This window comes from Magallana gigas, chromosome 3 (genome assembly GCF_963853765.1).
Source record: "Magallana gigas chromosome 3, xbMagGiga1.1, whole genome shotgun sequence".
In the NCBI taxonomy this organism is placed as follows: Eukaryota; Metazoa; Mollusca; class Bivalvia; order Ostreida; family Ostreidae; genus Magallana; species Magallana gigas.
In genome coordinates, this window is record NC_088855.1 from 13997891 (window position 1) to 14013231 (window position 15341).

At 35.3% G+C, this 15341-nt stretch overlaps 1 protein-coding gene and 1 long non-coding RNA gene across 2 annotated transcripts; one reads left to right on the forward strand and one right to left on the reverse strand.

The window, feature by feature from the left end:
* The first annotated feature begins 1629 nt into the window (after positions 1 to 1629).
* On the forward strand, positions 1630 to 7354 carry LOC136269665 (inactive pancreatic lipase-related protein 1-like). Its single transcript, XM_066078588.1, has 7 exons — positions 1630 to 1727; positions 2559 to 2610; positions 3828 to 4144; positions 4525 to 4765; positions 6115 to 6231; positions 6585 to 6707; positions 7050 to 7354. The coding sequence occupies exons 1-7, from the start codon at positions 1725 to 1727 to the stop codon at positions 7286 to 7288; spliced, it is 1092 nt and encodes a 363-aa protein (XP_065934660.1). The 5' UTR covers positions 1630 to 1724; the 3' UTR covers positions 7289 to 7354.
* Positions 7355 to 10519: 3165 nt separating this feature from the next.
* Positions 10520 to 15101, reverse strand: LOC117692826 (uncharacterized). Its single transcript, XR_004604133.2, has 2 exons — positions 15000 to 15101; positions 10520 to 11614 (listed from the first exon to the last, which is right to left on the reverse strand). It is a non-coding gene; the product is annotated as an uncharacterized lncRNA (long non-coding RNA).
* Positions 15102 to 15341: the final 240 nt, after the last annotated feature.

Sequence of the window (15341 nt, forward strand, 5' to 3'; positions counted from 1 at the left end):
TTTGGTAAAATTAAAAATCTATCTATAATTAAAACAACGACAAGACATGCATAAAACAAATGTCTTAATCATATGTAGTATTTTAATCAACTTTCATCCTCGCCTACATTGGATTAAAAAAAGCCATAATTTTATGATTATAATAAATGTACATGTGCTTTAATTTACAATATCAGATCAATCACCTTTTCCAAAAGTTTACTAAAAACATTTTTACCTTTTCAAACATTTTTAAATGCTTTTTTTTTTTGGGGGGGGGGGGGGGGTAAATAATGTAAAGGACAGGGGCACACAAGGCGTTGTATATCCCCCTCTTGGAGCAATGAAGACGGAAGAATTTCAATTTCAATTTGAATATTAATTATTGGCATGTATGCATTGTCGTGTTTTTAGTATAAATTTCACGATGAAAGTAAATATTGTGCTTTCATTCTATAAACACGACAATTTTAGGTTTCCAAATTAAGCTGCTCATCGTTTTATGCCAAATCTTGGATCATTTACTGTTCTAAATTGCAAAATTTAGGTATGAATGGGTCTCGACTCCATCCTAAAAGTACTTTTATTTAAAGAATAAGTTTTTATTGATTTTTATCATTGACTTATAAAATGGAGTCTAGACCCATAATGGGTCAAAACGTTTTACTTTATTAGTTATTGTCAAACAGTTAAATTTATTCACCTATACCCTAATGTGTCAACGTAGCTCAATGGGATAGGCGGAGGCTCGTACTACATTCCTCTATTGAGAAGGTGTTCGTATCGTATAGACGGCGTTCTATTTTTAATTCATTTGCTTTTAAGTAAACATTTTTTTGCTTTTTTACTGGATTATTATGAAAAAAATATCTTATACCATTTATATAAAGACAAAAATTTACATAATGTTCATTTTACACACAATGTCGGATAAAAATAGCGCTAGCACAGATAAGAGATCATGCTGTAATGTCTAGAAAGCAAACAAATAAACCAAAGGAACTAAGTACCGAGTGCATTTACATGTATTAATGTATAATATTTGTCTGTCAGAAAGCGCAGTTCTATATTATAAAGGTACATGTCCTAATGTACACTTTCAAATGTAAAGGTTTTTTCATATGTTCATATGACATTTCAAAATCTTGGTTACGGGGGGGATTTTTCAGGCCTTGTACGCTCTTGTCCTTTGAAAATTCTAAACTGATGAAAGAATTTTAATTACAATGTACTTTATTCCACATCGATGTCGACAGATGTACCGATTGAGCGATATTAAAGCGAACGAAGGTCATTCGTGTCATTTTAGGAGGGGGTGGGAAGGAATTGCAGCCTGCGCTAAAAAGTACATGTATTTTCTATAGCCAAACCTGTTCTATTCCATCGGTGATTGTAGAAAATGAAAGTTTAGTTTAAAATCGATAAATATTTGATTCTTAAATCAACTATGAGAAACAGACTTCCACTAAGTGTATACTTTTAACCGCAAACTGAAATTCAAATAGTATTCACATTAGGAACTCCTTTGGTCTCTAGGTGATTGATCGTTGTGTAAGACACCAGAGAAGTTCCGACTGGGGTCTTACCTGTAAGCTAACACAGCAGAAATTGTCATGCGATAATCAGCCAATCAAACACCATCTGCATTTTCTATAAATAGATGCAACTCGTCAAACACCTTCTGTACTATAAATACCGTGAAGGCGCTTTGGGCTTGCATTCGATGGAAACTCGAATTGCAAATCATGGTAAGATTTTTGTTATATTTTTAATCATGACTTTAAAACATTGACAAAAACTAGCAAATGTGTAATTGCGTGATTTATACATTTTGATCATTTGAATAAAGGTCAGTTTACACGGTAAAATAAGTTGTATACACCTTGTCGTATGCAGCAAAATGCTACCCTGTGTAAAGCGCTATTTCATGAAATTTAAAACCTCCACGGAGTCGTATATTTCACGCGTTAGAATATAGCAAGTCTATACTACACATGCAGCGAGTCGTATGATACCTGCTTTCTTTCGTCAATCAGAGGTCTATTTATGTTCCATTCATTAATTAATAACTATATACAGAATGTCTATATTTAGACATGTACATCTTTAATATAACTTATCTAGTCAGTAAAATGTACCGGAAGTAAACATCATCCTTCTTTTCTGGTGCTACAATGTCGACAAAATTTTTTTTTTAAGGGGCGTCTGATTTTTTTGTGTATAACAATAGAGGGGAATCTATAGCTGTTTTATCGTGTGGACATGTAAGGAACATTATACAAATTAAAGTTGTATGTATGACTATAATCGACCAAAACTAGGGCATTTTTTGTGCGCCGTTAATTGAGACTTTTTAACACGTTTGGAACTGTTGCACCCAGGTTGTCCATCTGAATTTGTTCAGACCGGGAGCTACAGATCTGCAGCTAAAATCAACTGTACTAATAGTATGTACAGTGCTAACCCGGCTAATTGCGTGGATTCGCTGCCATAGTAGAAATGAATCTCGAGCTATCAGTCTATATCAATTATATTGTCGATCATCCTGTTATAAATTCATGTTTATATTTTTTTTTCAGTTTTTCCCGATGACAAACGCCATCTTCCTTCTCTTCCTGACGACGGTACATGGTGAGTATAGTTAAAGCTGACATGAATTCATAAAAGCGTTTGGTCGCCATATTAGTTTTGATCGCTCCTCTACTGCCACTGGGGTATATATACTGGTCGAGAATGTTACGGTCGGATGCTTTTCGATCGATGCATTCAGGTTACACGGACTTCTAAATGCATGAACTACATATTGTAGAGGAAACAGCAATCAATAAAATACAAAATATATTTATTCTTTGAAAGAATTTCCAAGGTATCCGTACTATTTTGCACAAATAGTGCTGCCTTACTTCACATGCATATCGAACACGTATGTCGTTCATACAGAGTGCATAACGTCTGCATCTTTTTGAAAACCACTGGCGATATTCCATCCAAAACAGTAGATGAATGATAGTAAATCCAAGAAAGTAAAAACGTAACATCGTTTCCATCGCTTTCTACAAAAAAAATCCATGCGATCATTGACAAAGCTCGATCTGCCACAGTGTGTGATTGCGCATGTGCAATGGTATAACATACACAGGAAAATGGTCTACAATTATCGAGGATTTTTGAAGTATCTGTGTCTGGAATTCAGTTTGTCTTGTTTCTTCGTTCATTGGATATTCCTTGCCAGTGCAGTGGTTGTCTTATTATTTTTGTTCAAAACGCGTTTCTTCGCGTCTTTTTGTCCAAGGTAACGTGTTCGGGTGCATGAAATACCTGAATGCGATGAAGCATGAATAGTGCTCTCGGCTTTATATAGGGGGTGTGTAGCGATGAGCAGAACAATAGAAATCGACAACTAATATGGCGGTAGTCGTAGATAAAAGGGAAATAATGCGTATTTATGAATTCATGTCAGCTTTAAAGGGCGAATGTTAAAAAGGTTAGAGCATGACGACCTTCTTCATGCATGCTGGAATGGAATGTCCGATTCCGAAAAATCATAGTCAATTTTATATTACGTATCTATGAGACTAAAACGCGATCTAATTCTTTCCAATATGTAACTGCAATAAACTTGCAGCTTGTTGAGGCATGGGGCCTTAATCATTAGGTTTTGTTTTCACTATCGTCAAAGTTTCCCAAATTCAAAATTCTAAAAACGAGAATTAGCATTTAGTTTAAATTGGACGTTGTCTCGTGTGAAAAAAAATATATTAGCTTAACTCACTACAAAAAAAACGTACTATGTTAACCTTTTAAATTTGCAAGTATCTTAAATAATTTTTTTTTCTCTTCATTTTAAGGTTTTTGGATATCATCAGTTATGAAAGTTTTCAACCGCAAGGTTTGCTACCCACATATTGGGTGCTTCCGAAGCAGACCTCCATTTCATAATGCGAAGGGAATCCTCCCATCCTCGCCTGATGCAATCGGTATAACCTTCATGCTATACACCAGGAAAAACCACGATCAAGGACAGATACTCAAACCTTACCAGCCCCAGACGATCACAAGCTCCAGCTTCGTTGGCAGTCGACGGACTATTTTCATTACCCATGGTTTCACAGACACCGTAAAATCTGGATGGGCTTTGCAAATGAAGGACACTCTATTGAACAAAGTTGGTTGGCAGTACTGATTTAGATACATGTGTATCTATCAGTGGCGAGAAAATTAAAAGTGGGGGCGGGGGGGGGGGGAGCTACACTTGTCAGAAATCTTGACACCCCCCCCCTCCATAAAAAAGGGGTTTCTGGGTTATGGATATGGTTATGTATAACTTTGCGAAAGGGGGGTTGAGCCCCCTCTACCCCCCCCCCCAGTTACGACGCCTTTGTTTATAAAGTAGTAATTAGAGCCCACTTCACTTTAAAAAAAATGGCTTCCTTTTCTTTAATCTTATCATAAAGTAAAGAACTAACATTGTGCATTGTTAGTACTTTTTTCCGAATTTTTTGAAATCTGTAGAGTAATGTGTTTAAACTAATCGTATCTATTTAGGATGATTTGAACGTGATAACCGTGGACTGGTCACGTGGTACACGAGGCATCCGTTACGACAAGTCAACAGCGAACACTCGCGTGGTTGGGGCCACGGTGGGGAAAATGGTGGAGGCCCTAACGAAGAATGCCGTAGTGTCTCCCAGTTATGTTCATCTGATCGGTCACAGCCTAGGTGCCCAGATCATGGGGTACGCCGGAAAAGAGCTACGCCATTTTGGTCAAGTTGGCAGAATCACTGGTACGTTAAGGTACTGTGTTCATCAGTTTAGGGAGATAGCTCTTCCATGGGGATTAGACATGAGATTCGCTTTCGTTTTCATTCTTCATGCTTAGAGTATATGTACACAGCAACTGAGGAAAAGTATGGGTTTATAGGTCACCTGAGTCACTCATGTGACCTATTACAAATTGTCTTCTTCAGTCGTCGCGCGTCTGTGCGTTAACAATTTTACATTTTTAACGTCTTCTTAAAAACTACAAGGCCAAATGTTACCATTTGGTGTAAAACATCTCTATGGTAAGAAAAATCTAAATTGTGAAATTCATTGCTCTACCTCCCCTGGGGGCACAGGCGGGGCAAAATATCAAAAAACCAAATTTTCAAAAATCTTCTTCTCTATTCCCACACATATGAGGAAAAAAACTGAATGCAGGGTTATGATGTCCATGAAGCTCTCTACCAAAATTGTGAAATTCATGGTCCCTGGATAGGGGTTCAGGTCGGAGGGGTGGGGGGGGGGGGCAATATGGCCATATAATGTCAATGCACAGAATATTTTTAAAAAATGTTCTTCTCTACAGACACAGAACACGGAATAAAAACAAACTGCGTGCATATTTAGAAAAAAAATATCTTGTCATCTTTAATATTTCTTGTCACCTGCATGTATGGCAAGGGTTATGGCTGGGAAGGGGTATATATATGTCTTATTTTACTTTGCTCAGGAATTTCTATGAAAGAAATGAGTTAATTCACATGTTTAGAAAAGAAAAATAATAAAGCTGTCCATCAAAGTCATCGATAGAATATTGTGAAAGCATTTGAAAGGAGTTCAGGGAAGAGGATTATAACAGTAAATAGAGTTATCTGTCCTTGCCTCTTCAAAATGGAGTTCCTACCTTTGCTTGTTCATATTTAGTAATTGATAATTAAATATAATGTAATTTAGAAGCTGTATGATCAAAATAGTTATGCAAGTTATTTATCAATTGAAACAAAAACAGTTTTTAAATTTCTTAAAATAAACAAGTTGATGGAAGCTGTGCATCTTTTCAGTAGAAGGTCATACACTCTGATACGAGCGATAGGTCTTGTGCGAAAATAACAGATTAAGAGTCCTTTCCAAAAGAATTCAGGCATGCAGGGATGAAATGTATGATACTCCTTCACAATTTTGTGTTTAGGTTATAGTACTCAGGTGACCGTTAAAGCTGAACATGACTGTACCAGGGAATACTGTCGCTAGTGAATACGGTTGTTCTAAAAAATAGAATTAGAAAACGGTAGCCATGCAATTCGACCCTTGTATGGTGCCTATTTACGAGCGGTGTTAATCTTTAAGGCCTATTGGCCTCTTGTTTTTCCAGGTCTAGATCCTGCTGGTTTGAATTTTGAGAGATATTCCAATGAAGTCAAATTGGATCCTTCTGACGCTGCGTTTGTTGACGTCATCCATACAGACGGAGCCTCGCTATGGGAAATGGGTACAAAATTATGTCTAAACATTTCCGTATGCTACAAACATTTTAAAGGTTCATATTCTGCACCTACATGTATTGCAAATGGAAAATTAAGATGGTTAGGAACAGCACCATATAAAATTATCCAAAATTAATGAATGAACCTCATGCTCAATACAAAATCATCATTTTAGAATTGTCAAATTTTACAATATTTGACAAAATATCTTTTGGAAATTATTCGATTGATACAATTTGAAAGCGGGTTTCTATAAATGTTTTGTTCGAGCTAAACCTGTCCTACACATATTTTGTTAATTGTTATACACGTCTATAGATAGTTTTTCTTTTTAATTTGTGTTTTCCCTTTTTTTTAGCGTTTGGCATCAGGATACCCAATGGACATGCTGACTTTTACCCCAATGGTGGCAGAAATCAACCGGGGTGCAAACGTAACTGGTGGGACAACATATGGAACATGTTCAATGGGAAAATAAGTGGTTGGTGCTCATTTTTTAAAAGACTTTACATGGAATTAAATTCGTAGCTTTGAATTGTTGCTATAAAATATAAAACATGTCTCTCTACTTCTTGTTAACCTTTTTTTTTCTCGCTCAATAAACTTACATGTTAATTACAACATGACAGATTACGTTAACAAAAGTACTTTTTAATTTTTAACAAAACTGATAACAGTGTATGATATATTTTATACCCCGTATTTGTCGATTACAAATAACCGTTTACGACTAATCTAAATAGTTAAAACGTTATGGATATACCGTCAACTCATTCATTTTCACACATATTAATTATTTGTTATTTCTATTGTTTTTTAACAGTTATAGCCAGCAATGTTGGCTGCAGCCACTCCAGGGCTATCCACTTTTTCATCGAGTCCATTAACACGTCCTGTAAATTCACGGCGTTTCCCTGTAAATCCTACTTGAGCTTCTACACCGGAGCCTGTGATAAGTCATGCAAGAACGGCTGCAACAGAATGGGCTACCATGCTAGCAAAACGGCAACTGGGATTTTTTACCTGAAAACAAATGCTGCCGCGCCTTATTGCAAAAATTAAATAAATAATTATTGTTTGTACGTATATGTATCTAGTGCTTGACTGTTTAATAAAACGCAAATTGTTTTTGTTATGTGTTAATTATTTTACATGTATCATGGATCCTGTTTTCAGACTTTATAATAAATGGAGTTGATTGCTTTGATGGGTAATCGATTAAAAGATTTTTTAAAATCCTGACAACGGCAATTAGACGAGTGATTGATTACTCAGTTGTGATGTTTGTTGATTTAAACTTTGTTTCGTAGACACAATTTTATCCTACATTACAAACCTTGATTTAAATCATAGTTATAGTTGAAATTTTCGTATTTAATTAATACGAGTCTTAAGATGTAATCTGATCCGTATCAGCATATATAATGTTTAAGTATCAGCATGTAATGACAAATGTTAAAGTATCATGATGTTGAAGTATTATCATATGATGTTAATGTATCATCATATTATGAAGATTATCTACATAAGGCACCCGAGACGTTCCATACTTTTACTTTATATCGTACACACTTTGTTTGCATTTGTGTCAATCTTTTTCAACAAAGTCTTTAAAGTATTGTCCTTACTTGCAAAAGACATGTGTGGACATCTTGAGAAAAAAGGACAATAATGATTTTTATTTGCTTTAAAAAGAAAACTAAATGCAGGCACGTAGCATCGTTTTTGAAAGTGGGGGGGGGGGGGGGGGGCAGACTCATCCAAAAAATCTTGACAAGCCAAAAAAAAAAAAAAAAAAAAAAGGGGGGAAATAAGAAGGGGGGGGGGGGGCTGGCGTTGTATATAACTTCAACTTCAATCCTAATTTCCTTATTTTCAAATCAATTTTTTACATCCTCCAAAAAAGTGGGGGGGGCAACTCCATGATAATTTATTTTTTTATATGTGAATTTAAAAAAAATAGTTGTGTGAAAAAAGTGGGGGGAGGCCCCCTCCCCCCCCTCCCCGATGCTACGTGCCTGAAATGTGGGCTGTTGAATAATTCAAATAATTCTGATGTTGAATAGAAATGACATACTATGTTGTTATTATATTCCACAGGCAATTATAACACATATTATACTATAAGGTAATTTTTTTCCCTCAGAAACAAGTGCCTGGGTTATATTCCTAAAATTAAACGACTTTGTGATGATTTTTTTTTTTAATAAAAAAAAATATGACGGTCGCGGTGTTCCATTCCCTGTAACTTAAAACTCAATCGCTATTATTATACCATTCATACATTATCTATCAAAAATACAATTCATGGGTAACGTTTCCTGGATAATTCTACATGTAATATGTGGTGCTTCCCCATATAATTTTTTAAATAAAAATGTTAATCTATTTACACAATTTTATCTACCCTAGTTGTCTACCTTATAAAATAAATTTGATTTTATATTTATATTAGTCTTACCACTCCTTATTTAATTGGATAGAAATGCCTGTAAATTGTACTTGTGGTTTGTTAAATGTCAATGTATTTTTGGATTCATCTCCAATGCATTTATCATTTAGTGAAAAAAGATAATGAATCTCTACAGCCTATGAATAATCATATAATATCTTAAAATCAAAATACAGTAATAATGCTTTGTTTCAACTCATTAACTTACCATGTGATCTTGTCGGCGTTTTAATATGCCCCAGTTTGTTGTAAAACGCCCAAAGAGGGACATTAAGGGGGCAACTTAAAGAAACCACGTACGTGGTTACATTTTATTGTCTTGTTATTTGATACCACCTTTAGATGTAGAGTGTACATGGAACTTTTCCTGACACAATGAGCGCGAACGGAGTGGACCGGAGAGAGCAAGTGAACGCACAGTGCACTTATGGAAAAAAGGGAAACTAAAACTTTTCAAGGGACTTTACCCCGGCATCTTACTTCTGTAAAGCGCCAAGTTTGGGTGAAAATATATTTCATTGGAGAAAAATTGTTTTCTAAATATACAAACAACATACTCTAATTAGGAGGTGGTGTTTATTGACCATTACTGACTCAAATCATCGAAGGATATAATGTTCACAAATGATCTTGATTAAATTTGACCGTGTGAAATGTTAAATAACAAGGTAAGCAATGAATCTGACCTTAATGTAGCAGAATAGCGGCAGAAGAGAGTGATATGCGGAATGAAATTTGAGCATGATGGGTGTTAACATGTAAAGAAACTGGCAATTTTAAAATGCATTTCACAGTGATAAAGAAATGATGCTTTGTACCAGTTTACAAATGTTTTGGATATCAACATGTATTGGCATAATCTTTTTCTTGACAATAGTAAGAGCGGTGGTGTGTGTGCATGTTGTCAGTATTTTTTGTGTTTTTATACATGGATGAAATTAATTTAACTCGAACAGTCGGTCACTTGTCAAATATATCTTTCATATGATTAATTATTCTTTAAACATTAAAAAAAACCATTGAATTTTCAATTTCTAAATCTAAGAAAATGAAAACAATTTTTTTTAAAATTTGATCGAGGAGAAATGCTTTTGAAGAGGCCAAATTAGGGGCCAGGCCAAAATTTGAGACCAAACCAATTTTGAAGCCAAAGGTGAGGACAGGCCAGGTTTTAGCGTAGGCCATTCAACAGAGGCCGGTACCTAATTTCTGCTGGGGAGGGAAATTTGGGCTTGGTTGATGTTGACAAGTAATGAAGCAAACTGGTCATTTTAAACTGCTTTGCACACTAACAGAGATAGCAAATTGATGTTATGAATCAGTTTACAAAAGTTTGAGATATTATTTATCAATACTTTACTCACGTCAGTCTTTTAAAATGTTATTTTGCTTTAATATTCTAATAACAGTTTGTGTATTTTTGCATACTCTAAAACCTGGTCTGGCTTTCCTGGGCCCATTATCCTGGCCTGGCCTCAAAGTTGGCGTGGCCTCACTTTTGGCCTCAAACACATTTTAACAAACTATTTCTTTGCTAAAACATACAATTATAGCCTTTTAATGAGGTCAATACATAGTTTTATAGACCTGATGAGAATATATCGACCGAGGACGAAGTCCGAGGATGATATATTCTTATCAGGTCTATAAACCTCAATCAGTCAGGTCACTTCACTTGAATATAAATAAAAAAAATTCCCATGATTTATGGGATATGATTATCCCATATACATCTAAAAAATCATTTCTTGAGAAATCAATGAAGATTCAGTTTAAAAAAAACTATGCATGATAATGTAAAAAAAGAAAATTAATATTTGAGGCCAAAAGTTTTTGAAGAGGCCAAGTTTGGGGCCAGGCCAAAAGTGAAGCCATGTCAATTTTGAGGCCAGGTCAGATTTCAGAGGATGCCTACTTAAACATCTAAATGTTATTTCGTTGCCACTTGTCCATATGTAACAACCTGGAGTGTGTACAGGCTAGTCTGTAAAGCTGCTTAAAGGGTGAAGAGAATGTAAAAATCACTCTGTCCAGGGTTGCAACAACAGCAGCTATATGTTAAGATTCATATTTTCATTAATACTATCAGCTATAATAATTATTTGCTCCAATATGTCCAACGGAACCTGAGAATCTGGTATTTCTCCAAAGACATTTTCAAGAAGATCTCCGGGAATTGGCATTGGTGTGAAATCAGAACAGATGACGTTTCTTAGAGCGGGAACTTTACTTAGATTGTCATTTTCCGATCTGTGTGCAATCAGATTTAAAGCATTCTTTATCTTTAAAAGAGCTTCGTTCTTTACAGCAGCTTGTTTTGCTTTTGACAATATTTCGTTTACTTTTTCTTTCTGCTGTTGTAGAATCTTTGCATCAGCTTGTTTCCTCAGCTGGACTTTGGCTTTGTACTTGGATACAACTTCATCAACTTTTCTATGAAGAACTTTGCCACGCTCCTCAATAGATGACTCCAATTTGTCGTATGCTTCATTCAATTTCTTGAGATTTTCATCCTCCTCACGTGACATTTTTTCAAAAGCTGGTATGATGCGCTGTTGCAGTTCCTTCGTTTCGTTTTGAATGTCCTCACAGAGTTTTGGACACAACTCTGTTAGTACTTCAATCGTGTGGTTGTTGTGATTTGAGAGAAAACAGTTCAGACAAATCGTAATCAAACATTTCCTGCAAAACAAGTCGCATTTTAGTTGGGGATGAAAGAAACATGGAGGCAAGATAATTTTTGTGTCCTCAAAATCAAAGAGAAATAAATCGTGTTTCTTTGATTTATCAAATGACATGTGCCTGGCGACACAAGGGCTGCAGACGTTAGTGTCACATGTGTTGCAGTGGACTTCCGCCGGGGATTTTTCCCGCTCTTTGTCTGAGCAGACGTCACATCTGATGACATCCTGTGCTCCTTTTATTGGGTCCATAACCTTCATTTAAAAAATAAAGAAAGTTAGAGAGAGCAAAATGCAACGAGCTAGCTTGTCTTTTGGATTGTAATTAAAATGGATTCTACACTTACGTATACATTAACAACAGGTTTATTAAGACGTATTGATCACCCTTAACAACACATTCCATGACTTATTGGTAGAAATTCATAGGAATGTGTATAAACCTTGTTGCGTTAAATTGTGTTTCTATTTTTAAAAAACCAACCAGTAATACGTGTATCATTCATTGATTTAGATTTGATTGTCTTTAAATGAACAATAAATAAATCATTTTTAGCAAACCCTGAAGACAACTCTTCTCATACCAAAAGAGGACGACCGAGAAACTGTAAATGTAGGTTACAAAAATTGGGTCTATACCTTTTAACCGATTTGCTCCGGAAAAGTAAAATTCCTGAAACTTAGGGATTCCCAGAAAAACAGAGAAAGATGGGAACAAACACAGTTGGCGAATCCCTTTCTTCAATTCAGGCCCTTGTTTGAAGTACATCACTGCAGTAATTCCTTGCATTATATTTCAAAACATGGATGAAGCAAAAAAATTCCCGAATTCCCCTTTGAATTTGTGCGTTTCCATCCGCGAAAGGAGCTGATTTTTTTAAAAAGATGTTTGACTATCCAAGTCTTGTAACAATGCGAGGTTTTTTTTTGTGCGTGTTTTATTTATGGAGGGAGGTGAAGAGACCTGGATTTGATTTTCAAGCCCATATGTTACTCGACGTTAACAAGGTATCGTGTTCCCAGGATGCATGATATTGCTACTTGAATGTAATGAGTGCTTTTTTAAAGGATGTTAAGAGGATTTTTCCAGAATTTCGTTTTGAAGTTATCAGGCACGTAGCATCGTTTTTAAAAGTAGGGGGGGGGGGCAGACCCATCCAAAAAATTTTCACAAGCAAAAAAAAAAGGAAAAAGGTTTCTTTCCAAAACTCTGAAAAATCCTAGTCCGTGAGGGGTGGGGGGGGGGGGGGGGGCGGAAATAGGGAGGTAGTATACCTTTAACTTCAATTTCACTGATTATTTCCTTATTTCCAATTCAATTTTTTTTACATGGTCCCATAAAATAGGGGGGCCAACTCCATGTTAATTTAATTTTTTGTATGTAAATTTAAGAAAATTCTTTGCTGCGCCAAAAAGTGCATGGGGGGGGGGGGGGGGCAGCCGCCCCCCTCCCCCGATGCTACGTGCCTAGTTATAACCTGTATCTAAAATTGCGCTGGCTACAACCTGTATCTAAAATTGCGCAAATCTGGTAAGAATACTAGTATATACATGTACTAAAATTTAAACCTATAGTGACACCTTATCGTGCCTATCGTACGAAAGATCGTCAGTCGCAACTTCTCGGGCAAGCTCAGAACAGCACCCCAAATGTACATTTATTATATACCCATCAATTTTCCCTTCTTGATACAGTCGATTTTACAGTGTGGTCCGATTTTCCGGATCACCACACAGTTGTTATAACTATTTAATAGACAAGGGTATATAATAAATTTACCATACAACAGTTAAACTTGATCCAAAGAGCCGAATCACGTCTCGGTGCCAGGCACAGCATAACGCAGAATAATACATCATCACAAAATGGCTGACCTCTGATCGAAATGACATTTCGTTTTATCAAAAGGATTTTATCGACGACAACAAGTAACTTACTCTTTAGCCGTGTGGATTAAGCCTAGGGCATGTGATCCGTACATCCCGAGTTAGAATCCCACAGGGGCTTTTGTTGTTTACTTACTGAATTGATTTTTTTGATATTGGGGGTAGGGTTTGAGGATAGTTGTACCAATATCAGTATCAAACAAAACAAACAAAAATATTAAGAGTTTTTAAAGCATTAAAATTGTTTTAATTTGCCAAATAGCACCAGAACTGACTGCTTTGAGTCTTTATAATCTGATGAGAAAAAGTGGGACAATTTTGCATGCTGACAGAATTCTTAATAATTCCTGAGAGAATAACTCTCCTGAATTTGGAGGTTATGACCTGTAAAATTAATATAAAAGCAAAGTAAAACACAGAATCCATCCATATTCGTCAACGAAGAGCCACTATTAGGGGAGGGTCCAAATAAGAAATATGTAGTAGAAAAAAAATCTTAAAAAGATGGAGGGTATAATTTTCGAGATAAACATATATAAGCAATCTACTGATGCCAGTACACAGAATTTCTAAGTTTAGTTATGACATAAACTAAGAGAAAAGGGCTACATAAGGGAATATAAAAGAAATATACAAATATTTGATTTTTCAAACCATCACATGCATTATATGAATGTTCCTTATCACTTGTCACATTTTCTTAATCAACTTTCAACCTTTCCTACGTTGAAGTTTCAATAAAAATTAATTTATAATTATGATGAATGTACACGTACTCCAATTTAAATCACCAGATCGCTCATCTTTTACAAAACCTTATATAATCACTCCGATTGTTGTTATCAAATGCTTTAGTTATATGGTATAATTTTTGTGTGCATTTTGTACATGTTTTTTTCTTCAATAAAGTCCCATTCTTTACCCTTCAATGGACTTCTTTGGAAAAAAAAAAGGACAACACTGATTTTTTTATTTGCTTTAAAAAGAAAATTAAAGATTGGTCGTTACATAATTCAAGTACAGATTATAAATCCTATACACTATACTCTGTCCCGAGCTTTTGCTTCCACCACTTTTTGCTTGATATTTCATTAATAGTAAATACCTTTGTGCTCAAACTACGTTCATCCACTAATTAATATGAAAAATGTCCAGATTATCTGTTTTGAAACGCCCCCTCTACCGCTTCAGGTTTCAATACACATCCAAAAATTGAAAGTCTACGGAGATTTTGCATTGCATCAGCTATTAATAAGCCCGGATGATAATGTTGAAAAATTGCGAGATCTATTCCGAGTGCATTCTGAATGGAGAAAAGATGTAAACATTTCCCATTACAAATCTCCGTAAGAAGATTGTTTTCGTTCCTGTGAATTTTTATGAGTGAAAGGGGATAATTGTTCAAAGAGGATATCTTGGATATATTCCCTTTCATCGATTTCAGTTGTATTTCTTTCACAGGTATGTGTATTTTTTTATTAAAAATCATCAAAAATTGATGGAAGCAATAACTTGGGACAGACTATAGTAGTTATCGCATACTTGTGTACTATGCATAAATACTTTTAATACAATAATAATGAGTTAATTGGTACATCTGTGTATTATTATATTGACATGAGTAGGATACCATAGTGTTACAGTTAAAGCCGTATTTTTATGGTAGGGGAAGTCAAATGGTACATTGATAGGATTTGATTTTATAAATGAAATAGTGTAATATGTTTTAAAACTTATAACATAAAACACTTACCAAAGGAAATGAGGTGAAAATGTCCAAAGTAAATAAACGTCTAACCAAAGGAAAATGCAGAAATAGAACGGCGTAACTAATGGATACAATTATGGAATTAGACGCGCCCGCGACTTACAGTGAGTCATGTGATATAATTCCCGCTGAACAAGTGGTGTTGGAGCTAAAAGCAGGATTTATAGTTATTGTTGCTATAAGATTTTAAAAAGATTTTGGAGAAATTTTAGTAAACTACTATACAAGTATGGTGAACTTGGGAAAAAGGGATTAAGTTTATAATTTATTAACGTTGCGAACAGTGGTTTAAACAATTGAATCAAATTGGTAATAATCAATAATGAA